Source organism: Nycticebus coucang, chromosome 21, assembly GCF_027406575.1.
Source record: "Nycticebus coucang isolate mNycCou1 chromosome 21, mNycCou1.pri, whole genome shotgun sequence".
NCBI lineage: Eukaryota > Metazoa > Chordata > Mammalia > Primates > Lorisidae > Nycticebus > Nycticebus coucang.
In genome coordinates, this window is record NC_069800.1 from 9,652,689 (window position 1) to 9,679,007 (window position 26,319).

Below are 26,319 nucleotides of genomic sequence, written 5' to 3' on the forward strand. Positions count from 1 at the left end.
AGACTGAAACTGGACCCACACCTTTCCCCACTCACAAAAATTGATTCAAGATGGATAAGGTACATAAACTTTAGGCATGAAACAATAAAAATCCTCAAAGAAAGCATAGGAAAAACACTGGAAGATATTGGCCTGGGGAAAGACTTCATGAAGAATACTGCCATGGCAATTGCAACAACAACAAAAATAAACAAATGGGACTTCATTAAACTGAAAAGCTTCTGTACAGCTAAGGAGACAATAACCAAAGCAAAGAGACAACCTACACAATGGGAAAGGATATTTGCATATTTTCAATCAGACAAAAGCTTGATAACTAGGATCTATAGAGAACTCAACTTAATCCACATGAAAAAAGCCAACAATCCCTTATATCAATGGGCAAGAGACACGAATAGAACTTTCTCTAAAGATGACAGACGAATGGCTAACAAACACATGAAAAAATGTTCATCATCTCTATATATTAGAGAAATGCAAATCAAAACAACCCTGAGATATCATCTAACCCCAGTGAGAATGGCCCACATCACAAAATCTCAAAACTGCAGATGCTGGCGTGGATGTGGAGAGAAGGCAACACTTTTACACTGCTGGTGGGACTGCAAACTAGTACAACCTTTCTGGAAGGAAGTATGGAGAAACCTCAAAGCACTCAAGCTAGACTTCCCATTTGATCCTGCAATCCCATTACTGGGCATCTACCCAGAAGGAAAGAAATCCTTTTATCATAAGGACACTTGTACTAGACTGTTTATTTCAGCTCAATTTACAATCGCCAAAATGTGGAAACAGCCTAAATGCCCACCAACCCAGGAATGGATTAACAAGCTGTGGTATATGTATACCATGGAATCCTATTCAGCCATTAAAAAAATGGAGACTTTACATCCTTCGTATTAACCTGGATGGACGTGGAAGACATTATTCTTAGTAAAGCATCACAAGAATGGAGAAGCATGAATCCTATGTACTCAATTTTGATATGAGGAGAATTAATGATAATTATGGTTATGGGGGGGAAATAGATAAGGAGAAGGAGGGAGGGGGGTGGGGCCCTGGTGTGTGTCACACTTTATGGGGGCAAGACATGATTGCAAGAGGGACTTTACCTAACAATTGCAATCAATGTAACCTGGCTTATTGTACCCTCAATGAATCCCCAACAATAAAAAAAAAAAAAGAAGCTGAGCAAACAAATTTTAGATTTAAACCCAGCCATCCAACATTTGGATTTAGCAGACATCTAGAGAACATTTCATCCCAACAAAACAGAATACACATACTTTTCATTAGCCAATGGAACATACTCCAAAATCGATCACAGCTTAGGTCACAAGTCTAACCTAAGTAAATTTAAAGGAATATAACTTATTCCTTGCATCATATCGGACCACCGTGGCATAAATTTGAACTCAGTAACAACAGGAATCTGCACACTCATATAAAAAAGTGGAAGTTAAATAACCTTATGCTGAATGATACCCGGGTCAGAGATGAGATTAAGAAGGAAATTGCCAAATTTTTGGAACAAAACAACAATGAAGACACAAACTGTAAGAACCTCTGGGATACCGCAAAGGCAGTCCTAAGACGGAAATTTATAGCACTGCAAGCCTTCCTCAAGAAAATGGAAAGAGAGGAAGTTAACGGCATAATGGGACATCTCAAGCAACTGGAAAAGGAAGAACATTCCAACCCCAAGTAGAAGAAAATAAATAACCAAAATTAGAGCAGAATTAAATGAAATTTAAAACAAAAGAATTATATAACAGATCAATAAATCAAAAAGTTGTTTTTTGAAAATGTCAATAAAATAAACATTTGGCTAACCTCACCAGCAAAAAAAGAGTAAAATCTCTAATTTCATCAATCAGAAACAACAAAGACGAAATAACAACAGACTCCTCGGAAATTCAAAAGATTTTAAAGAATATTACAAGAAACTTTATTCTCAGAAATATGAAAATCTGAAGGAAATTGACCAATACTTGGAAGCACTTCATCTTCCAAGACTTAGCCAGAATCAAGTGGAACTGTTGAACATGCCAATATCAAGTTCTGAAATAGCATCAACCATACGAGATCTCCCTAAAAAGAAAAGCCTGGGACCAGATGGCTCCACATCAGAATTCTACCAAAACTTTGAAGAGGAACTAGTACCTATGTTACTCAACCTGTTCCAAAACGTAGAAAAAGAAGGAAGACTACCCAACAAGTTCTACGAAGCAAACATCACCCTGATCCCCAAACCAGGAAAAGACCTAACAAGAAAAGAAAATTATTCACCAATATCACTAATGAATATAGATGCAAAAATATTCAACAAGATCCTAACAAAGAGAATCCGGCAACATATCAAACAAATTATACATCATGACCAAGTCGGTTTTATCCCAGGGTCTCAAGGCTGGTTTAACATACATAAATCTATAAATATAATTCACTGTGTAAACAAAATAAAAAACAAAGGCCACATGATTCTCTTAATTGATGCTGAAAAAGGCTTTTGACAATATCCAGCATCGTTTCATGATCAGAACACTTTAAAAAACTGGTATAGAAGGGACATTTCTTAAATTGATAGGGGCCATATACAGCAAACCCACAGCCAATATCATATTGAATGGAGTTAAACTGAAATCATTTCCACTCAGATCAGGAACTAGACAAGGCTGCCCGTTGTCTCCACTGCTCTTTAACATTGTGATGGAAGTTTTAGCCATCACAATTACGGAAGAAAAGGTGATCAAGGGTATCGATATAGGGTCAGAAGAGATCAAACTTAAGCTTTTCACAGACGATATGATTCTATATATGAAAAACACCAGGGATTCTACAACAAAACTCTTAGAAGTGATCAAGGAATACAGCAGTATCTCAGGTTACAAAATCAACACTCATAAATCATTAACCTTTATACATACCAACAATAGTCAAGCTGAAAAAACAGTTAAGGACTGTATTCCATTCACAGTAGTGCCATAGAACATGAAATATTTGGGAGTATATCTAACAAAAGATGAGAAAGATCTCTATAAAGAGAACTATGAAACTCTAAGAAAAGAAACAGCTGAAAACATTAACAAATGGAAAAACATACCATGGTCATGGTTGGGAAGAATCAACATTGTTAAAATGTCTATGCTACCCAAAGCAATATACAATTTTAATGCAATCCCTATTAAAGCCCCACTGTCATACTTTAAATATCTTGAAAAAATAATACTTAGTTTTATATGGAATCAAAAAAACCCTCGAATAGCCAAAACATTACTCAGAAATAAAAACGAAGCAGGAGGAATTACGTTACCAGACCTCAGACTATACTATATATCAATAGTGATCAAAACAGCATGGTACTGGCACAAAAACAGATAAGTAGATGTCTGGAACAGAATAGAGAACCAAGAGATGAATCCAGCCACTTACTGTTATCTGATCTTTGACATGCCAGTTAAAAACATTCAGTGGATAAAAGATTCCCTATTTAACAAATGGTGCTGGGTGAACTGGCTGGCAACATGTAGAAGACTGAAACTGGACCCACACTTTTCACTATTAACTCAGATAGACTGTCACTGGATAAAAGGTTTAAACTTAAGACATGAGACGATAAAAATACTAGAAGAGAGTGCAGGGAAAACTCTTTAAGAAATCGGTTTGGGTGAGTACTTTCTGAGGAGGAGGCAATTGAAGCAGCTTCAAAAATACACTACTAGGACCTGATCAATCTAAAAAGCTCTGCACAGCCAAGAACACAGTAAGTAAAGCAAGCAAACAGCCCTCAGAATGGGAGAAGATATTTGCAGGTTATGTCTCCGACAAAGGTTTAATAACCAGAATCCACAGAGAACTCAAACGTATAAGCAAGAGAAGAACAAGTGATCCCTTCGCAGGCTGGGCAACGGACTTGAAGAGAAACTTCTCTGAAGAACACAGGGGCATGGCCTACAGACATATAAAAAAATGCTCATCACCTTTAATCATCAGAGAAATGCAAATCAAAACTACCTTGGGATACCATCTAACTCCAGTAAGATTAGCCCCTATCACAAAATCCAAAGACCAGAGATGTTGGCGTAGATTTGGAGAAAAGGCAACACTTCTGCACTGCTGGTTGGAATGCAAATTAATACATTTCTTCAGGAAAGATGTTTGGAGAACCTTTAGAGATCTAAAAATAGACCTGCTATTCAATCCTATAATTCTTCTACTAGGTTTATAAGGTTTATACCCTGAAGACAAAAAATCACATTATAACAAGGATATTTGTACCAGAATGTTTATTGCAGCCCAATTCCAATTACTAAGTCATGGAAAAAGCCCAAGTGCCCATCGATGCATGAATGGAGTAATAAACTGTGGTATATGTACACCATGGAATATTATGCAGCCTTAAAGAAAGATGGAGACTTTACCTCTTTCATGTTTACGTGGATGGAGCTGGAACATGTTCTTCTTAGTAAAGTATCTCAAGAATGGAAGAAAAAATATCCAATGTACTCAGCCCTACTATGAAACTAATTTTTGGCTTTCATATGAAAGCTATATCCCAGTTATAGCCTAAGAATATGGGGAATGGGGAGAGGCAGGGGAAGGAGGGGGGAAGATGGGCGGAGGGAGGGTGATAGGTGGGACTACACCTGTGGTGCATCTCACAAGGGTACTTGTGAAATTTAGTAAATGTAGAATGTAATTGTCTTAACACAATAACAAAGAAAATGCCAGGAAGGCTATGTTAACCAGTCTAATGAAAATGTGTCAAACTGTTCATAAAACCAATGTATGGTGCCCCATGATCACACTAATGTACACAGCTATGATTTAGTATTAATAACAAAAATTAAAAAACAATAAAAATAAAATAAAATAAATCATTTACAAAAAAAATAAAATAAAAAGTGAAGGATGAAAACAGAGAAGACATTTCTTAGAATCTCCTAAAGTGTTCTGCACACTTTCTTGTACATTTTCTTTTCTACACATTATACTAATGAACATAAAAATCATGATGAAGATGGTGACCCTCAGTTCTGTTTTCTGTTCATTGTAGGATGTAAGAGTTAAATGGTGAATAAATGTGATTAACGAAACATACAAAATTGGAAAATCAGAATGGACCAGACAATTGACAAAGGAAAAAGCAGCAGTGGGAAGGGAACCATCTACCTCGTTTGGAACTTGAACTTTTTCTTTTCGGAAGGTGAGAGTTCTACAGGCCTTCCTAATTCTGATTTGTTTACATAATTTGCTCTATTGTTTGCTTCATAAACACATATGCTTTTGATGATCTGTCTCTAGGTGGTGGGGAGAAATACACATTTTCTGATTCAGGTTTCATGATTTATACTTCTTAGATTTGCTGAACTCATCTAATGCCTCACAAACATGTTCAGCATGTACTGTTTTTCCTTCATCATAAGTGTCCATAGCAGCAGAAGCAGTGTGCCCTTTTGCTTGAATGAGGCACACTTCATTTCTTTGCTGTTATCAAGTTACAAATTTTGCATCACTAGACTGAAGCACAGTTCTGATATCTATTTTCACATTAATGGTTTTGGGGTTCCCATTTCCTGCCACTTCTCTACGGAGACAGCTTTCAGCATAAGCTCCCACAAAGAAAGAATGATAATAGTCAGAACAAACCCAATAAAGCTGTGAGCATGGCCATTTTCTTGTCTGGCATAAAAGTTGGACAAGTATTTTCCCTGCTATTCTGAACTCTCAGTCCATCTTTTCCCCGGGCCTAGAAGTCTGGAAGTCTAACCCCTGCAGAGCTCAGAGTTTCTGGTGGTTCTTTGCTAGGGCTGGGCATTGTATGGGCCATGGGACAGGCGCGCTAAAAATGTGACATGAGAAGAAGTGGAGAGATACAAGGGGTGGAGGACTGGCCCAGTGCCACCAAGTACATAGTAGCGGCTGCCAGAGGCTTGGGGACCTATGTGGTGGAAAAGCAGCAGTGATGGTACCCTGCTACCTCCATGGTAAAATTTTGGGAAGCCATCTCACCACTTCTATGGACCACTAGAGGGAGCCCAACCTCGCTCCACAGCGGTACCAGAGGAGGAGTGTGGCTGTGTGAGAGCTGCATTCTCTGAGGGAGTAAAACACACAGAGTCAACCCCCAGCTTGGAGCAGACTCAGGGAAAACATGACCCAGTTTCCAATGAGCACCAAAGGGTGTCAGGATTCAGCTCCCTTTGTGTGCTGGTGGCAGAATGCAACGGCCTGGTTAAGGAATCATTGACTCCCCTTTGAATTTGGAAGGTGCAGAACCCAGGCACATTTGCTCATTGGAGGGAACTCGGCAACAGACCCTCAGGATTAACATTGACTGCTCGTGGCAGATGTGAAAAGTGGGGAAGGAGTTCCAACTCCCTGCACTAACTCATTTGCTGGGTAGGCCTTTCTGACTCCATGGAGTACCAGAACAAGTCATATTTGAACTGCCAGTGGACCCCTGCTGTCTGCTTGTTGGAGACATTTTCAACTCTCCCACATGAACAGCGATTCTGCTGCCCAGGACAATTAGTTTAGAACTCCTGACCTGGGCTGGCTACCTGGGGATGCTCCAAGGTTGAACCCTGGTAGGGTTGAAATGGGAGAGACTGATTCTCCTCTTCAAGTTGTTGCTGCTTGGGGGTGTGGTGTCTTAGTTGCTTTTATCTCTCCCCAGCTAAGATTTCAGACAAAAGCCACTGATTCCCTAGGAATGGATAAAGGCTGGCTGAATACAAAACAGAGCCACCTAGCCCCATCACACCTATCATGTCCCCAGACTCTCAGGATGCACGATGGAAAGAGACCTTTGTAAAGCTGTAGGGAAAAAAGCCACAGTCACTAGTTCCAACTTTTTCATAAAGGGATGGTGAACTACAACTCAGGGATCCCTCAAACCATTTTCACTTTAGCAGCTTCTCCAGGCAAAATGTGAAAAATAACCATTGGCTGGTGTGGCGCCTGTGGCTCAAGGACAAGTATATGCAGTATATGCTGGCTCCATGTACTGGAGGTGGCAGGTTCAAAACTGGCCATGGGCAAAAACTGCAAAAAAAAAAAAAAAAAAAATCATTGGGCAGAACCAGTGGAAATACTCTGGTAATATGAATACTCAGAGTAGATTAACAACCCCATGGAATGACAAAAAAGACACAATAGAATATGCCATTCATAAACAAATGGTTGAAATGTCAGAAAAGGAATTCACAATATGGATGGCAAATAAGATTAATAGAATGGAATGAAAGTTGGAATTAGAAATACAAGGAGTAGTTCAAAAGTTGTCTCAAGAAATCAATGAATTCAAAGACAAAGTACGCAATGATTTAGACATAAGGAGGACAAAAAATGAAGACCTCAATGAACTGAGAAATACAGTAGAATCCCTCAGTAATACAGTGAAGCAGGCAGAAGGAAGGATCTCCAAAGTTGAATAGAAAGCTTTTGAAGGCTCTAAAACACTCAAAGAGGCAGAGAAGTAGAGAGAAAAAATGGATCACTTGGTGAGAGGGTTGTGGGACCAGTTCAGAAGACCAAACATTCACCTAATGGGAATTCCTGAAGGAGAAGGGGATAATTCCAAATTATATCCTCTACTCCAAGATATAACGGAGGATAATTTGCCAAGCATGACAAAAGATACAGAAATTCAGATAGTAGATAGTGTCAGAACACCAGCACAACTCAATCCAAATAAAGCATCTTCTGGACATGTTGTAATTAACTATACCCAAGTAAACATGAAGGAGAGAATTCTGCAAGCAGCCACACATAACAAAAGTATAACCTACAAGAGGAAGAATATTAGAATGACTGTAGATATCTCTGTTGAAAATTTTCAAGCCACAAGAGGATGGTCATTCACCTTCAATCTCTGAAAAGAAAAGAACTTTCAGCCCAGGATCCTGTATCCAGCTAAACTGAGTTTCATTTGTGATGGAGGAATCAAATACCTCACCTGCATACACATGTGGAAGAAATTTGCCATAACTAAGCCAGCTATCCAGGAAATTCTCAGACTCATCCTCCATCATGATCAGCTTAATGGTCTACCACTAAAGTAAATTCACCCAGAAAATGAATAAAACCTAATATCCTCAATGGTGAAATGATTGAAAATATCCACTGTGGGGGAGGAGGCAAGATGGCTGATTGGAACCAGATTTCCACAGAGGCACCCGTCCAGAAGGAGAGTTAAAGGACAGAAGTTTAGCAAGTAAGCTGATGGTTTAGAGCTGAGCCAAGAGGGAAGACTAAAGAGCACATATCAAAGCATCCCTTCCACAAGCAAGCAAGCAGAGTTCATAGCTCTTCCTATTTTATCCCATGGGAGAGACACTCTATAAACCAGAACTCCTTCCCAAGAGAGGACTCACTAGTGTGCCATGGCACTCTCCCTCCAGGCATAAAACTGAACATAGACTCTACCTGCAATTCTGAACTTCCAGCACTCCCCTCCACTCTCATGCTGTGGTCTGGAAGCCTGTCCCCCATGGAGTCCATATTCTTGGGCATTTTCTCGAGAAGTGTGGACAGGGTGTGGGCTGTTACAAGTCTGTGCTGAAATGGAGGCATGGGTGGAAACTGGGGACTGTGGATCATGGGAGCCATACAGGAGAGAGAGAGATGGCATTCCACATGGCAGCCCAGCAGCTGCAGTGGTGGGATCAATAGGGCTCATGCCCCTGGTGATGTTTTGGAGAAACATTTTCCACCTCGCTTAGCAAGCAGAGGCAGCTGGGCCTTTGCTCTGGTGGCGGCCATGGGTGAAACAGATGTGGGATGGACACACAGGCCCCCTGAGCAAAGGATATGCCTGAGGTGATACCTGCCTTGGAGTGGCATGGCAGGAACAGAGAATAGAATCCACGTGCATGCAGAGACGGCACACTCCTAGGGCAGAGCTGAGTCAGAAATGCTACATTTGTGAGCCCAAGATGCAAGTGTTCCCCAGGAGCTTAGCTGGGACAAAAGCAGGCAGGCAACAGCATCAGCCCATGGAAGGGCTGAAACTGAGAGTCATTTATGAGCACTAAGTGAACCCACCCCAACATACAGTGCAGTGTAGTCAGAGATGCCAGCTACATGAGTATAGGTGCAGCAGCAACAACACAGGGTGGGACTGAGCCATAGTTTCTGTGAACTCAAATAGTGCCTGGCCCATAGAGCAATAAAGCCAGAACAAAATGCAAATTCTGTGAGAATTGAGTTGTCTCAAGAATTCAATGAATTCAAAGACAAATCAACAAAGATTTGACACATTGAGGCAAGAATTTGAAGCCTTCAAAGATCTGAGAAATACAGTAGAATCCCTCAGTAACAGAATGGAGCAGGCAGAAGAAAGGATTTCTGACAATGAAGACAAAGCTTTTGAATGCTTCCAAATGCTCAACGTGGAAGAGAAAGGGAGAGCAAAAATGGATCATTCTCTCAGAGAGGTCTGGGACACTTCAAAGCAAACCAACATTTGCCTTATAGGAATTCCTGAAGGGGATGAGGTTGCTTTGAAAGCCCCAAGATGCCCTTCTGCAAGAGATAATCGAGGAGAACTTAACAAACATGGCAAGAGATTCTGAAATGAAGAAAGAAGACAGTTTCAGAACCCCAGCATGACTCAACCCAAATATAGCATCACCCAGACACATAATAATTAACTTTGCCAAAATTAACATGAAGGAGAAAATTCTGCAAGCAGCCAGATGTAAGACAGCCATAACCTACAAGGGGGAAAATATTCGAATGACTTCAGATCTCTCTACTGAAACTTTTCAAGCTAGAAGAGGATGGTCATCAACCTTTAACCTCCTAACACAAAATAGCTTTCAACCCAGGATCCTGTATCCAGCTAAACTGAGGTTCATTTATGATGGAGAAGTTAAATACTTTAATGACATTCACATGTCGAAGAAATTTTCCATAAAGGAACCACCTCTCCAGGATATTCTCAATCCTATCCTCTATAGTGACCAGCACCATCCTCTACCAGCAAAGTCAACTCACTCAGAAACTTTTGATCAAAATCCAACTTCCACTGTTGCAAAAGGATTAAAAATGCCTACTGGACTTTAAAAAAATTGATACCCAAAATACTACCAGGCTTATCAATATTCTCAATTAATGTGAATGGCTAAAATTGTCCTCTACAGAGGCACAGTTTTGCTGACTGGATATACAAATTTAAGTCATATATCTGCTGCATATAAGAATCTCAATTTACCTTAAGAGATAAATATAGACTCAGGGTGAAGGGATGGTCATCTATAATGCAGGCAACGCTCAATAGCCAAGACATTACTCAGAAATAAAGACAAAGCAGTAGCAATCATCCTACCAGACTTCAGTCTATACTATAAATCTATAGTGATCAAAACAGCATGATAGTGGCACAAAAATACCAAGGTAAATGTATAGAACAGAATAGAGAACCAAGAGATTAAGCCGGGCACTTACTATCATTTGATCTTTGATAAGCATATCAAAAACATAAATAGGGAAAACATTCCCTATTCAACAAATGGTACTGGGTGAATTGGCTGGCGACTTGTAGAAGACTGAAACAGGACCCTCATCTTTCACCATTAACAAAAATTGATTCTCATTGGATAAACGGTTTAAACTTAAGACAAAAAAATATAAAAATACTATTAGCGGGGACAGGGAAAACACTTGAAAAAATTGGCCTGGAAGAATATGCTATGAGGAGGACCCCAGTCCCCAGGCAATTGAAGTAACACCAAAAATATATTACAGGGATCTGATAAAACGAAAAAACATCTGCACAGCAAAGAACAAAGTAAGTAAAGCAAGCACACGGTCCTCAGAATGGGAGAAGATTTTTTCAGGTTATGTTTCCAACAACGATTTGATAATTAGATTAAACAGAAAACCTAAATTAATTAGTAAGGTAAGAACTATTGATCACATTTCATTTTAGGCAAGAGAATTGAACAGAAGCTTCTCTGAAGAAAATAGGCGCATGGCCTACAGACACATGAAAAACTGCTCATCATCTTTAATCATCAGAGAAATACAAATCAAAACCACTTTGAGACATCATCTAACTCCAGGAAGAGTAGCCCACATCACAAAATCACAAAACTACAGATTTTGGTGTGGATGTGGACAGAAGGGAACATTTCTGCACTGCTGGTGGGAATGCAGTCTAATATGTCCCTTTTAGGAAGAGGTTTGGAGAACACTTAGGAAATTAAAAGTAGACCTACCATTTGATCCTGCTATGCCTCTGCTAGGAATAAATCCAGATGACCAATCATCATTTTAAAACAAACATATTTGCACCAGAATGTTTATTACAGCCCAGTTCGTGATTGCCCAGTCATGAAAGAAGCGCAAGTGCCCATAGCCCCTGAATGAAGTAACAAATTGTGGTATATGTATACCATGGAATATTGTGCAGCCATAAAAAGATGGAGACTTTGCCCCTTTTATGTTCACATGATGGAGTTTGAACATATTTTTCTTAGTAACATATCTCAAGAATCTAAGAAAAACTATACTCAGTACTGTTATGAAACAAATATATAATCCCCCATACTTTTATATGAATGATGAATCACAACTATAGCCCAGAATGAAAGAGGGAAGACGGGGGAGAATAGGGGAAGGGGGAAGCTGTGTGAAGAGAAGGTAAACAGTGGGACATCACCTATAGTGCATATCACAAGGGTACATGTCAAATCTTTTAAGAGTAGAGTATAAATATCTTAACACAACAAATAATTAAGTAAGGTGAACCCTATGTTAACCGGTTTGATGTAAGCATTCCAAATTATGTCTAAAATCAGCACCTTGTACCCCATAAAAGGAGTAATGTACAGTTATGATTCAATAAAAAAATTATGATATAAAAATAAGAACTTCATAAAAAAAACTCTGTGTCCCTTCATTTCGACAATAACTTCTGACTTCTTTGCTTGTTTTTGTGTTTGTATTATCTTCACATTTCTACTCACCTGTGTCAAATGCATGCCGAGTGTCCGTGTGCATTGTTAGCATTTTTACAGTATACCTTTTTCTTTCATTTAAATGAACTTTAGGAGGTGAGTAGAGATTATACTTCAGGAACACAAAGTAGGCATGCGATGGGACATATTTTTGTGACTGAGGCCTTTTTATTGAGAAAATGCCTCAAACACTAAAGAGTGGACACTCCAGGTACATCTTTCCCCTCACAGTCTGGTATACTGTTTGTTACATTAGATGGTGAATTTTCAGAACTTTGCTCCTTCCTTACACTAACTCAACTAAAGGACAAGCAGGAATTTTGTATTATTCACAGTTTTAACCAGAACTCTGTTTCAACTCATTTCTCAGGTGTTTTTATTTACTTCCCCATTCCACTTTGCCTTGTTTGATGCACAGTTGCTTATACTTTTGAACGCAAGGAAGTTCTGAATGTACAGATACATTCTATCAGTCCTCATTCATTCCTAGTCAGGAGACATGTTTCCATATGCAAACATGTGTAGTACCCATTCAAAGAACCCCTAAAGGCCCCTGTCTCATCCTGAGTTCCCTGCACATCTAAACCCCCTCTTGGGTTAATTCCCAAAACAGGTTTCAGAATAGAACAGGAAGTTCCCTTAGTGCCCAAAGATTCCTAGACACGGGTAAAACAATGGTGCAACTTACCACAACCCCCTAGCAATGGCTAAACAATGATGGAAAGCTTACTCGAGTAAAATTCCCCAATCCAAGTTTATCCCCATGCCAGCTGCCAGAATGCAACCCCCTGACTCACTGTAACCAGTGCCAAACCCCTGACTCACTGTAACCCCACCCTTGTGAAAACCGACATGCTTTTGGCCCCCTGAGCCAACTCTGTAACTCCGCCCCTGAGCTAACCACCTGCCATGTTTGGCTTCTGTTTTTGCTTGGCTTGCCACATAGCACAAAATCGGTATAAAAATCAGCTTGATCCTCGCCTTGGGGCCGTTTGCCCTTTGGACAAAAACAGGCCTGCGCGGGTGTAATAAATCACTATCTGATTTATACCTAGAGTGGGTATACCTGAGTCTTTCTTCAGGTAGCATGAGTACAACACATGCACTATTAACGTGCTTATTTCCGTTCTGTGTTTAAAAATTGATAACTGAAACCTGGGAAATTTTACATTATCACAAGACAAAATCAGTAGCAATCAGAAAGAAAAGCCAATTCTCAAATGTGAATTTAAATGATATAGCACAATATGACAGTGCTATTTTCTGAAACAGACTGTTGGCTTAAGCCCACATTTAATATTTTCTTTTTTTTTTTTTTTTTTTTTTTTGGCCGGGGCTGGGTTTGAACCCACCACCTCTGGCATATGGGACCGGCGCCCTACTCCTTGAGCCACAGGCGCCGCCCCACATTTAATATTTTCTAATGTCCTCATAAGACAGTGAGTGAAGGAACCTTGGTACCGTTTAATAATTTCCTGAAGCTATGTCAGTTACAACTTGCTGCTGTACCCTCACATCAAAGTCCCTTTCTTCAAGGTCGGATTTCCTACATAGGCACAGTCTAATGACCTAATTCCCTCTCTCAGCACACACACTGAACTGAGTTAGAGGCCACAAGGTGGAAGAAACACTCTACCTGGCACGACTGATGTGCAGTATAAAAACTACATTACGGTTTGGTACATTGGGAATGATGACTCTTTGAACATGAGTCCAACTCAGTGGTCATCATGATGAAATTGCTCGTAATTTCTCTTGCTTAGTAATATGATTCTGTACTTGGCATTACCGTCCTTATCATGTAAGGTTACAAAACTGAAGAGCCAGAAAAACACCAAAATCGTCTGCCTGGATTCCAAGGACAAAGATTAGCTGTAAGTCACTCTACTTTAGGAAGGTTTAAGTTTTATAACTAGTTAAAAAAAACTGTTTAAAATTAAATATTAGCTAACCACATATGAATTCTAAAATGCCATTCCAGTAGGAAATGTCCCTTGGACTACGTCACATCATTCATGTAAAGAAAACAACATTAAACCAGGAACTTAAATTTAAATTTGTTGATACCTGTGGCTGGTTATTTTCACTTCCTTTAGGTTCTTCTTCCTCTTTCACTGATTTTGATAAAATTTTGTGTCCTGTAAATTTCATATATTAAGTTAAATGACATTGCTTAGAATGATGTGATAAAATCTCTCAGCTTTATAAAAATGTATACAAACCTAAATTTATTTTTATCTTATAAATTGAGAGTTTAGATGAAGTTAAGTCTTTAGCAAACTATATACCTCTTTAAAAATTACTCCTAATCATCTAATACTTGAAAAACCACTCAGAAGGGGCTGCTAGATGTCACCAGGTAGAAGGCATATGAAGATCACAGATTCACTCACAAATTCTTCCATACAACATAAATGACAAAGCCATCATAAACAAAGAAAATTTTATCAATCCAGAAAAACATATCAAGTAACCTATGTACTCCTGTCTACCTCCTATTAGAACCTTCAACGCGTTGCACATGTTAATCATCAAGCTGTTGTTACTTTTTATACCTTCATCAGTGTATGCCTGGTGATATATATGTGAAATGCTTTCTGCTCATATGCTGACAATCTTCTTTCCTTTTTTTTTTTTTACACAGATTGCTACATGAGGACTCCATTCATTATGGCTCTTTCCCTCAGTAAGGCATATCCTCCTTCAGTAAGGCCTCAATACTCTAAGGATTTCTCCTTTGCAACTTCCCCACCTCAACTGTAAGTTATTTATTTCCATTTCTATTCCCCAGATCTCAAGGCTCACAATATTCCATAGCATCATTGGCAAACAGTTTTTACCTATTTTACTTGATAATTATGGAATGCAGTTAAAGGAAAATGAATAAGATGCATCAAGGTTGGCATTTCCAGAGCTCATGTGTGAGCTGAGAAGGAAAGGGTGAGATGAGCAAGGTGAAAAGTTGGAGAGGCCAAGAAAAAATGAGAGCAGGACGGGATGGAGCACCCTGCGGCCTACAGATTAGGTGTACACTGTATCCTCTAGCTTTCCCATCTTAATATGTCTTCCTCCACTCATTCAAAAGCCTTGTAAGATACATCTAAGTAATTATGCATATTCACTCTAAATATGACATATTTATAAAAAAGGAAACAAATTGATTCACCTCATCATTATAACATATTAACTAATTTTTACATTTAAAAATCAGTTTCATATTCATTGAAAATATTAAGAAAAGTCATGGAATGGGCTCTATAAATTTATGGTTTTTGACTTTATTTTCTGTGGGGATATTACATTAATCTCTTTCTGATTTTAGAAAACACCTATTTTAATAAAGAATATTTTTAAAATTGACCAGTGTTTTTATATTCAAGTTAATGTATTTTTATGAATTAATATACATATAGCACATATCTCTGATGCCTAACACTTACAGGAGGAGAAATGCATTGCTGCTATAGCCCCAGAGATTCACCATTCCCCACAATTTTTTTTTTCTCCCAAAATGTTCCTTGAATATCCAGACTGGAGAATTCAAACAGAAATAGTTTCAAATACCGGATCCTATCCTTCCAAATTCCACGTTATAATTCTAGCACACTCTCTTGCTTCCAGTGATCTCTGTGGCAGAAGTAATCTTAATCTTCTGTGTAAATGCAAATTTCTTGAATCAATACAAGAGCATTCTCTTGGTTTTCTTCATCATTAACTGCAACATTACGGGTACAACTTATTCCTTCCCTCTTTCCCTGCTCATGAACCTTTTTTTCGGATCTCTTGTCACCATTCTTTTCAGGGATCATTTATGCCACTTATTTCCTCTTCAATTAGTAGTAATAGTTCATATCTATAATTTGGAATTGTTCACTTTTTTCTTTATCCCATCTGGCTAGGAACATGTTCAGAAATACATGTAAAAGCAAAATAATGCCCTCCTTTGATCCTTCTGTTGGAGATGTTCTCCAACAGCTCTTCCTATATATTTCTCTACAGGGATGTCTATAGTCTTGTTACTTAGTGTGGTCCAAGAACCCGCAGCATTGGAGTCACCTGAGAACATATTAGAAACACAGAGTCCCGAGGGAGCAGTAGCTCGACCCTGTAATCCCAACACTCTGGGAGGCGAAGGCAGGTGGATGCTTGTGCTCTGGAGTTTAGGACTAGCCTGAGCAAGAATAAAATCCCATCTGTAAAAATTGTCTTTTACAGAAAAATACAATTCTTACCTTCTACTTGTGCATTTACTCTGTTTTTTTCTTCTTGATTGGCATCCTGAGATGAATGACTAAGATCCTTCTCTGAAAGAGTCTCTGAAATACTCTGTTAAAGTTAATATCAATATGAGTTAAGTTAAAAATAATAAGTTACATCAATATTTGCTAATCATTTTCTTCAAAAACAACTGAATTTTTTTTGGTAAAAGCAATTACATATAAAACTAAGAGAAACATGTACTGAAAGCCAAAACACTTCAATACAGAACTTCATATATGCTGTCTAGCTCAAGCTCATCTTTTATGTGCATATCGGTGTTTAAACACAGCATGAAAGGCCAAAATGAATCATATTCACAAAAAAATATGAACTCGTGCATGTTTCAACATGGAACAAGCTTGAAAATAACCGATTACTTTGTACTCACCACAAGGAATAAGAGAACTTTTTTTTAAAACAAAATACACTTGCTCTAATACTTACCGATTAAACACATAAAATATTTCTTAATGGAATTTTAGCATGAAAATTTGACACACAGAATTCTAATAAACTTTGTATATGTCATATTGGGCATAAACTGAACATTCATTTTTATTTCATATTAACATAAGTGTACCTAAACAGAACATTTCTGAAGCTGCTTTATTTCGGTAAACAAAAGGTTAGAAAAATCTAAAATATGTTTTGTAGAGTTTTACTTATGATTGAATAAAAGGATACCGCAGTTAAAAATAACTGTTTTGTCATGTTTAAATAAAATCAAACAAACACTAGATATAGTATGTAACTTTTTACTAACAAAAAGCAAATTAGGAACTATAGAAAACCTCGATATAAAAGAATACAAACATTTATTTTTGAAGCATCTAAGGTATCCCAGACATGTATTTGCACATTTTCATTTCTATGCATTATAATAATAAAAATAAAATTGACTGATGATGATGATGATGACGACTACCCTACTTTCTGCTTCCTGGTGTTCCCAGGATGTTTAGAGTAAAAAATGATACATATGTGATCCATTGCTTTCTTTCCTATCTTTCTCCCACAATTTCACATGGCTGGCTCCTTCTCATCCTTTAGCTGATAGCTTGAAAATCACACTCAGAAAGATCTTTCCTGACTATAGATTTCCACCCCAGTCCTTTCCGCATTAACTGCAATCTTCCTCTATATTGTCTAACCTGATATTCTCTGTTTTCTCTATATGAAGCCCCCATAGTAAGTCAGAATTTTTGGCTGTTTGGCTTTCTGTTGATACTACAATATTTATATGAAGCCCACATAGTAAGTCGGATTTTTTGGCTGTTCGGCTTTCTATTGATACTACAATACCGTAAGTCATCCTATTGTACATTCAATGTTTAACTACTTAGCACATAATTGGTACTCATAGTACCAGATACTACTTCGGAGGCTGAGGCAAGGGGATCACTTAAGCCCAAGAGTTTGAGGTTGCTGTGAGCTATGACACCACAGCACTCCACCCAGGGCACAGAATGAGATTCTATCTCAAAAAACATATATATATATAAATACATACATATTTTTTTTTCAAGGTCAAACATGTACAAATCTCATTGGGAAGGTCATAAGCACAAAATCACTATTCTTACAGGATATCTGCCACAATAGTCTCCCAAAACTTATTATACCCCAAATTAGAAAGGCTCATGCCAGTTCTAACTTGCTTAACTTTCCATTTTACCTTGACACTACTGTCTGAAGGATTTTTTTTAAAAAAAGAACTACTTCCCATATTTATTAAATCATTAAATAAAACTGTGAACATTTCTTACATTTGCATGCATACTTTTCAGACTATAAAAATGTTTCCAGATTTCATACTATATTTGTTCATTACACATACCTAAGAGGTTGATATTAGTGCCATGTCTATGAATTAGGTCACAGACATTCAAAATTAATTAAATAATTTTCCTCAGTTTCCACAGAAAATGAAAGATCCAGAATAACATGTCTTTTGACATCCATTTGATGCTGGTGCTGCTGCCCAACCACTGCTTCCAAGAGGTCAGCCTTTAACATGTCTTCCTACCTGAGCTCTGCTTCCGAATAAATTGTCAGTATTTCATACCTACAGTGTATCAGAAGCATGGCTGCCACAAAAGTATTCTATGTGTTCTATTTTAGAAAATGATTTTTGTTTATTAAAACTCCACTAAATCAAATTGTTACTATTACAGCCCAACATGTTCACTTACTCCCCATGATTTTTTTTTTTTTCTCTTAAAATGTTCCTTGATGATCTAGACTGGCCAATTCAAACATAGTAACAGTTTTGAGTGCCAGATTTTGTCATTACATGTTCCAATTTATAAAAATCAAGTCTCCAAACTGCTTGCCCCTGAATTTCATTAGGCCTTTTATTACACATCCATATTTACCACAGACTCATGCATTTGGCTATAGATGAATCTGGAATAATTCTTTAATTTTTAAATAAACTTAACGTCAAATCCAAATGGTATTCTTATAACTTCTAAGCCTTATCATTTTGTATTATATTACACTGTCTTTTTAAAGGAATCTTGCAAATTAGCAGAATTTTACTATTCAGCAGCTCATTCTTTCCACATAATTACTTTATTAATTATGGCCTGATAATGTAAGAAAATAATTCCTTGTGGGAACATACACAGCTGAGAAAAGGTAATTAAAAGCATCCCTTTTATGTTTTAAAGTTGTCAATGCTTATATTTTAAAGTAATGATAAGAAAAGACAGTACCTCCAAATACAAACTTGGTTCTTTTGGTTTGTCGTGTCCTGATAACAGTACAGAGATTTTATCTATAAAATGTCATTTAAAGATAAATTAATGATAAAAATATTACTGCATTTTCAAAACATATACAAATGTATCTCCATTTGTGACTATTTCAGTAAAATAAAACTCATAGCAAAAAGAATTTCAGAAGGTTAAAGCAGTTTCAGGAAAAAGTTTATAGTATAAAAAAGGTGGCAAAAGAAACGTACTTAAAAGGAATGGACAGTATATTTAAAAGGAATGGACATTATCTACTTGTGACCTTACCTATGGTGCATATTGCAAGGGTACATTGCAAGGGTCAAATCTATGAAGTGTAGAGTATCAATGTCTTAACACAACAATTAAGTAAGTGAGGTGAAGGCTATGTGACCCAGCTTGATTTAAGCATTCCTGATTGTATATAAAATCAGCACATCATACCCCATAAATACATTACTGTACATAGTTATGATTTAATAAAAACAATAAAATAAATAAAAGGAATGGAAATTAAACCAATACCCATTATTGGTTTTTATTTTGTAATAGCATGTAATTAAAAATTTTAGATGTTTCCCCTAATTATAAGATTACCACCTCTTATAATTTATTTTCACAAAAATAAAATTGTCATTACCTATTTGCTTTTGTGTAGCACTTTCAACAATACCAATCGTGTTGGTATTGTCTCCAACTTCTGACTCTCTTGCTCCTTCCTATTGAGAAAAAGAAAAGTCAACTTCAGGAAATGTATTGATTCACTCACACATCAATCTGTTAGCAAAACAACACACATTCACTATGTTTATCAAGCATACGCACTACCTGGGAGAATAATTTGAACATAGAAACAGAAGACAGAGTCTGTCCTATATTTAAGTGGGTGTGGCAAAGATATATGGAAACAAATAAGAAAGGTAATTCATGAGTCTGTAATTACAGTAAATTAATTACACAAATGATACAATGGAGGAAGAGTCAGTTCTACCCAGGAAGCTTAGGAAATGCAGCAAAGATAGAGGCGTATTTTCAAAGACAACGATGTACACAGTGAGAGTGTGAAGGGCTTTTGGACGGGGAGAAGGGGCAAAAGGATGAGGAATGGAACCACAGGGCATATGAGGGCTATGAAGGTAATGCGGTAAAACTGCAACCTTGTGATAAGGAACAGGTTTCAGAGATGAAATGGGAGAATCAGGCCAAGCTACCAAAGACAGGTGGCAGAAGAGGTGCAAACTTTCCCTTTCCTGTAATGGGATCCACTCAATAAGCAGGTAAGTCAGGCCACCACAAACATATTTTCAAAAGGTCACCTTGGTAGCAATGTGAAAATAGATGAACACCTGACAAAATCAGAAAAGAGCTTTTCAAAATCATAGATCAGAAAGAGAATTATGGTAACAAGCTATGAACACTGGTAATGGTGAGTGACTGGATTGGTGATCTGCAGGAGAGATAAAGTACAAGATTTACACTAACTTAATGTTTCAGTGCTACTTACTAGATGTTATTTACTAGAAAAGAAAAATCAGATGACAAAATAGGGCACCAAGAGTCAAGGAAGTAAGGGAAGGGTTAAGGACAGTGTCTTCAGTCCTTAAAGTCCAATATGTCAACTATGAAGCATGCAAGGACATAGGAGATAAATCTGGATACATACTTTAGGAAGAGATTACTTACTCATGAAAGGAATATGGTGTTAAGAACATAAGTATGTGTAAGATATTCTAAACTGGCACACCTATGTAATGCAAATCCAACAGAACTCTGACATTTGGAAAATGAGAACAAGAGGAGAAAATAAAACCATAGGATTCAAATTTTATATTTTAACATTTTTGAAGAAAAATACACTTTCATTAATATATGCAAATATTTATTTCTTGTCATTGTGTCCATTTTTAAAATTGAAGAAAATGTTTATCTCAAAAAAAAAAAACAATTCAAGATGCTACAAGAAAACTCTTTCAATAATTATCCCTACAAATTTTAACTTGTAGAAAAAAAATGCTGTTATGATTAGAGAATTACGAGGGCATTTTAAGTACTACTATGATGTAAGAAAGAAATGTAAAACCCTAGTTTAAATTTCACATGGTTTTCTTATTCTTCTGTCAACAACGTACTAATAACTCTGTCTATTGATACCTGATAGAATAGTCATTAAAAGTTAAAGAAAAGGGGTGTGGTATGTCTTTTATGGGTGGGACAAGGGTTCTTTTTCATTATTATTAAATTATAGCTGTGTACATTGATATGATCATGGGGCATCATACACTAGCTTCATAAACCGTTTGACACATTTTTATCATACTGGTTGACACAGCCTTCCTGGCGTTTTTTTAGTTATTGTGCTAAGACATTTACATTCTACATTTACTAAGTTTCACATATACCCTTGTAAGATACACCACAGGTGTAATCCCACCTATCCCCCTTGCTTTATCCCCCTCCCCTCCCTTTCCCCCTTCCCCGTAAGTATCTCAAGAATCGAAAAAAAGTACCCAATGTACTCAGCCCTACTATGAAACTAATTTAGGGCTTTCACATGAAGCTATAACCCAATTACAACCTAAGAATAGGGGGACAAGGGTTCTTATCTAACAAAGCAATCAATGTACGCTGGATTTGTGTACCCTCAAGGAAACCTCAACAACAACAACAACAACAACAAAAACTGAAGAAAGGATCTAGAATTTAAAAAACCCTATGATTATACATGTTGAAGATTTAGAAATCTCCCAGTATATCCATGATTGCCCAGCAGGAAGAAATGGACTAAAACATCAGGCCCACAGGACTCTTGTGTTTTACTGATAAAAGACATTGTGTACAAGGTTTGACAAGCATGAATACTAAAGTTAATAATGCTTCTTTAGAATAATAAAATGTTCGCATTCTGGACATATTTGTCAAATTAAGAAATGACCTTCCAGAGATAATTTTGTATACTATTTGGCAGTCTTTACTGCCGTATGCTTCTATAACTTTGTGTAGTTTATTTGATGATTCTTTAATCAAATCTGACTACATTTACTGGATGTGTGAACATCTGTGTCCATTACAGAGATTTCATGAGCACAAGATGAATGAGAAAAACACCAAAACACACAACTGACTAATTTGTTTAAGAGGTTTGAATTTAAAATATCTTTTCACATTTAATGGATACATAAATTTTAATTTTAGTTAACAAAACTATAAATGTTTATTTTGCCTTATTTTCAAAAAGTTCAGCTACCAAGAAATTACATCAAATAGTAAGATAAATTAGTTAAGTTGAGAATATACTAAACACTGTTAGAAAACTTCAACAAAAGCCAGAAGAGCCAAATACTAATAATTCATTTAATAATTCTAATAGAGCCTAAAAGAGGTTTCACTTTGTATAATCTGTGAGCATAGGTTTGACTAGATTAAATATGAGATGACATTTCATTAAATTGAAAAGAAATATTAGAAATACTACCAAAAAATAGAGAATAGACCTTAAAAAGAAGATTGATGTTGAGGCTGTCATAAGCAATCAAAGGAAAAGATAACTTTGGGGGGTTGTTCATAAATGGAATACCCGAAAAAAGAAAAGATAACCACACAGAATAAACATGTTTTTTTCTAAAAAATAAAATAAAACTTCTTTATTATTATTATTTTTAAGACAGAGTCTCACTATGTCCCCCTAGGTAGGGTGCCATGGCGTCACAGCTCCAAGCAACCTCCAACTCTTGGGCATCAGCGATTCTCTTGCCTCAGCCTCATAAGTAGCTGGGACTACAGGGTCCTGCCATAATTCCTGGCTATTTTATTGTTGCAGTTGTCATTGTTGAGCAGGCCCAAGCCAGGTTTGAAACTACCAGATCGGATGTATGTGGCATGTGCCCTAAACACTGAGGTACGGGTGTCCAGCCATTTTCTAATATTTGTAATTGATACATAATAGGGGTCCATATTTGGGGAGTACACATGATAATTTCACACATTCATATCATCAACTGAGGGTATAAGGATATTCATCATCTTAAATATGTAAACATATACATTTTTATATATACATTTTTTTGGGGGGGAAATAGCTTTATCCTCTGTCATAACACAAACCAACAGACTTTGGTGTTGGCAAGTGAGGAAACACAACAGTAGAACCCGCTGCTCACTGAGAAGGAGGAGGATGAGTTACAAAGCCTTCCCCCATTTCTCATGCAGCTGAGATAAAGCCATAACCCTTATAAATAGATCATTATATTAAAAATATTTCCAGGGCCCACCTGGCTCTGCTCCTACACAAATAGGGTTAATCTCTGTAGTAAAAAGGGTGATATTTTGGGGGCAGAAATTTGGGGGGCTGGTAGCTGGAAGACAACCCAATGTGTAATGAAGGCTCTCCCAAACATCCAGAAGAGAGGGGCAAGGGGGCCCTGTCATTGGCTGAGAAGTATTCCTGGAGGTAGTCTCACTCCTGTCCTCAATCCCTGATGCTCTTGAGTGATCTGTCCTTTCAGACACCCCCCTGTTCCACTCTCAGAGTCTATTATTTTCTTGGAACCCACCTATTTAGCTCACCAACCAAGTTTTGGTGTCCCCTATTGCTTAGGCCTCTGAAGTCATCCCCTTTAAATCACAGCCCTCTCCTTAAATACAAAGCATGAGAAGACCTCAAGGGTCCTTCCTGCCAGGAGTATATTCCAGGGGTCAGCCAGTTTGGGGGTCCCCCCTCAGTCCCAGACCATGAATTAAATTGGCGCTGGGCCCTGTGTTCATTGGTGGAGACCTCAAAGACATAGGCAGGGCAGTAATTCCAATAAGACACCCGGCAATTCCTGGGTGTCTCTGTTTGTCACCACCGGGAGGATGGTGGAGTTTTCAAGGATGCTGTTCATCATGTATCATTCAGCCAGCTACTACAACTTGTGCAGGAAATACACCAGGTACTCCTAGAGGGGTGAGCAAAACAGGCAGTACACAAATCTCCGTCCTCCAGCTGGGCCCGTCCTGTCACCACCTTCTCCACCACCTGCTTGCCAAAGGAGCAGGCCTTGGAGGAGCACATGAGGGTCATGTGCTCCAGGCTCTCATACTGGCTGCTCACTCTGTATAAGGCACCACTGTTGCTGCTTCCACCATTGCTAGCCCTGGTCTTCTCACCACTTGGGCCCCAGTTCAGTTCTGCCAAAAACTTAAACAGGAAAAAGACAGGGGGAGGAGGCATTGATCATCAGTTCCTGGACACCACCCTTTTCTCAGAGAATTTGTAATTGATCTGCTGGACATCCACACTCTTGAGTGGGGGTACTCCAGGGCTGGGGCAGTGCTGGCTGATGTGTACAAACAGGTGCCTCTGGTATGAGTCAGTTGCATTTGGCAGTTCCACACAGGCAGAGAACTCTACTAGCTGCAACCAGGAAGAGCCCAGGGCCCAAGCCTGCCAGGCTGGGGATAATGGAGCAAGTACAGACAGGGGTGAGAGGGGTTAAGTGAACCCTTACCCTGGTCAATAGATGGGGGAGTCAATGACAAGAAGAATGGCTTCACATCTGAAACTTGCACAGGGCTCTAGGGCCCCAGGCCAAAACTGGAAAAGCTCAGAGGCTTGAGGACCACCAGGACCCAGTTTGGTGAGCTGGGCCAATGACGTGGTAGCCATGGTTCGGAAAGCCTTGTTCTTGGAAACCTGGTCCTTTAGCTTGGACTAGATTTCTCTTGATTACTTTCAAGTTGAAACCTGGATGAGATTAGAGACCTGGTTGCAAGTTCAGACCTTCTCCAATCTTAGCTTGATGTAGCAGGTAATCATTTCATTCTAACCGTACATCTTGCCTTCAAAGGACAAGATGATTTTCTGACAACCATAGAACAGGTAGATGGCCAAGCTCTGCTCAGTATCTGGGTTCCAAACACCCTCTGCATCTGTGTCCACTTTCCTTCTAGTACTCTTCCTGCTTGTGCCACTCTCATCACTGCCGTCCTTAATGCTTGTCCAGCCATGGCCATCATCCACAAGGGACCCTAACCCAGGGTTCCCAATCACAGCCTCCCAGCCTGTAGCTGAGGAACCATGACCTTAGATATTTATCTTTCCTTCATGCTAGGAACTTATGAAATATCTTCTAGTTATTTGTAAATGTATACAAGATTAATGTTACTATAGCCATCATTAAGTTTTCTTTATGTTCCTTATTAACATCAGTTATAAGTCATTCAGATAAATCTGAACACGTTTTCATTACCTGGCTTTCTTTTTCTAAGTTATGTTTAAAATAATTTCTATTATATCTTTTACAGAGATCATGCCGCCATTTAACTCCACTATTTCCGTCGTGTGTTTATTTATTTATTTATTACTTTTCTTTTTTAGAGATAGAGCTTCACTTTTTCACCCATGGTAGAGTGCCTTGGCATCACAGGTCACAGAAACCTCCAACTCCCAGGCTTAAGCGATACGCTTGCCTCAACCTCCTGAGTACCTGGGATTATAGGCGCCCACCACAACACCTAGCTATCTGTTGTGTTTTCATAATAATCTCCCTCATTTGGACTGTCTTACTCAATGTTTATATTTATCTTGCCTTTCCTCAATCAATTCTTTCCCTTCATCACTCTCTTCCTCTCCATGTTTGTTGAGCTGGGGTTTTTTGGTTGCTTTATAGTACTTTCCTTCCATAATGATAAGCTTAAGCTTTGCTCCACTAGTTTTCCTAATGCTCAATGCTAAGCACATCTCTGGCTTGACACTATATGATTTCTCTTATGATTATGAGGACTTTTTTTGTTAGATCTTTCTTATTATTATGAGAATCAGTGGGATGGTATGTGAAAAAAATCACATTGTATCCCATAAATGCATTAATGTACACAGGTATGATTTAATAATAAATAAATATCCTTTAAAAAAGGTTTTATGAAGACAACTTACCTCTGTATCACAATGGTTGACAAATGCCATTCGAGGACCTGGTATGAATGGCTGGACTAAAGTGAAGGTGGAAAAATGGTTTTCAGCCATTTCTTCCTTTTGACAAACAGAACGCCTTTCCTTAACCAAAGTTGCTCTTGCTACAGTAAAAACAAGGTAAAGAATACATAAAAATATTGGTAGTTCATAATCAATAAATAACAGAAGAAGAGACAGTCTTCAAAAAGCTTATAATTTTCCTTGCATGTCTGAGAAGCAGTCTATAGACTTTTAAAATCTTGGTTGGAAACCCAAAAGGAAACGGAAAAGGAAGAAAAAGGAAACCAGAACAAAGGAGAGGTTGCAATCTTAATTTCAGATACAAGCAGTTTTAAAGCAACTAAAATTAAGAAAGACAAGATGGAAGAGAGGAAAGGAGGGAGGGGGTGATGGGTCATGGTGTTTG

General features: G+C 38.0%; 1 protein-coding gene across 1 annotated transcript in view; it reads right to left on the minus strand.

Annotated features, from left to right (window-relative positions):
- The window catches only part of LOC128574065 (uncharacterized), a 38,418-nt gene extending 12,432 nt beyond the window's left edge, over positions 1 to 25,986 (minus strand). The window contains exons 1-5 of the mRNA XM_053574705.1: positions 25,875 to 25,986; positions 19,602 to 19,680; positions 18,944 to 19,005; positions 16,199 to 16,292; positions 14,034 to 14,104 (exon numbers count right to left, since the gene is read on the minus strand). Of these exons, the coding sequence (XP_053430680.1) occupies positions 14,034 to 14,104; positions 16,199 to 16,292; positions 18,944 to 19,005; positions 19,602 to 19,680; positions 25,875 to 25,964 (396 nt within the window). The 5' untranslated portion in view covers positions 25,965 to 25,986. The remainder of the gene's footprint in view (positions 1 to 14,033; positions 14,105 to 16,198; positions 16,293 to 18,943; positions 19,006 to 19,601; positions 19,681 to 25,874) is intronic.
- Between the last annotated feature and the right edge of the window lie 333 nt (positions 25,987 to 26,319).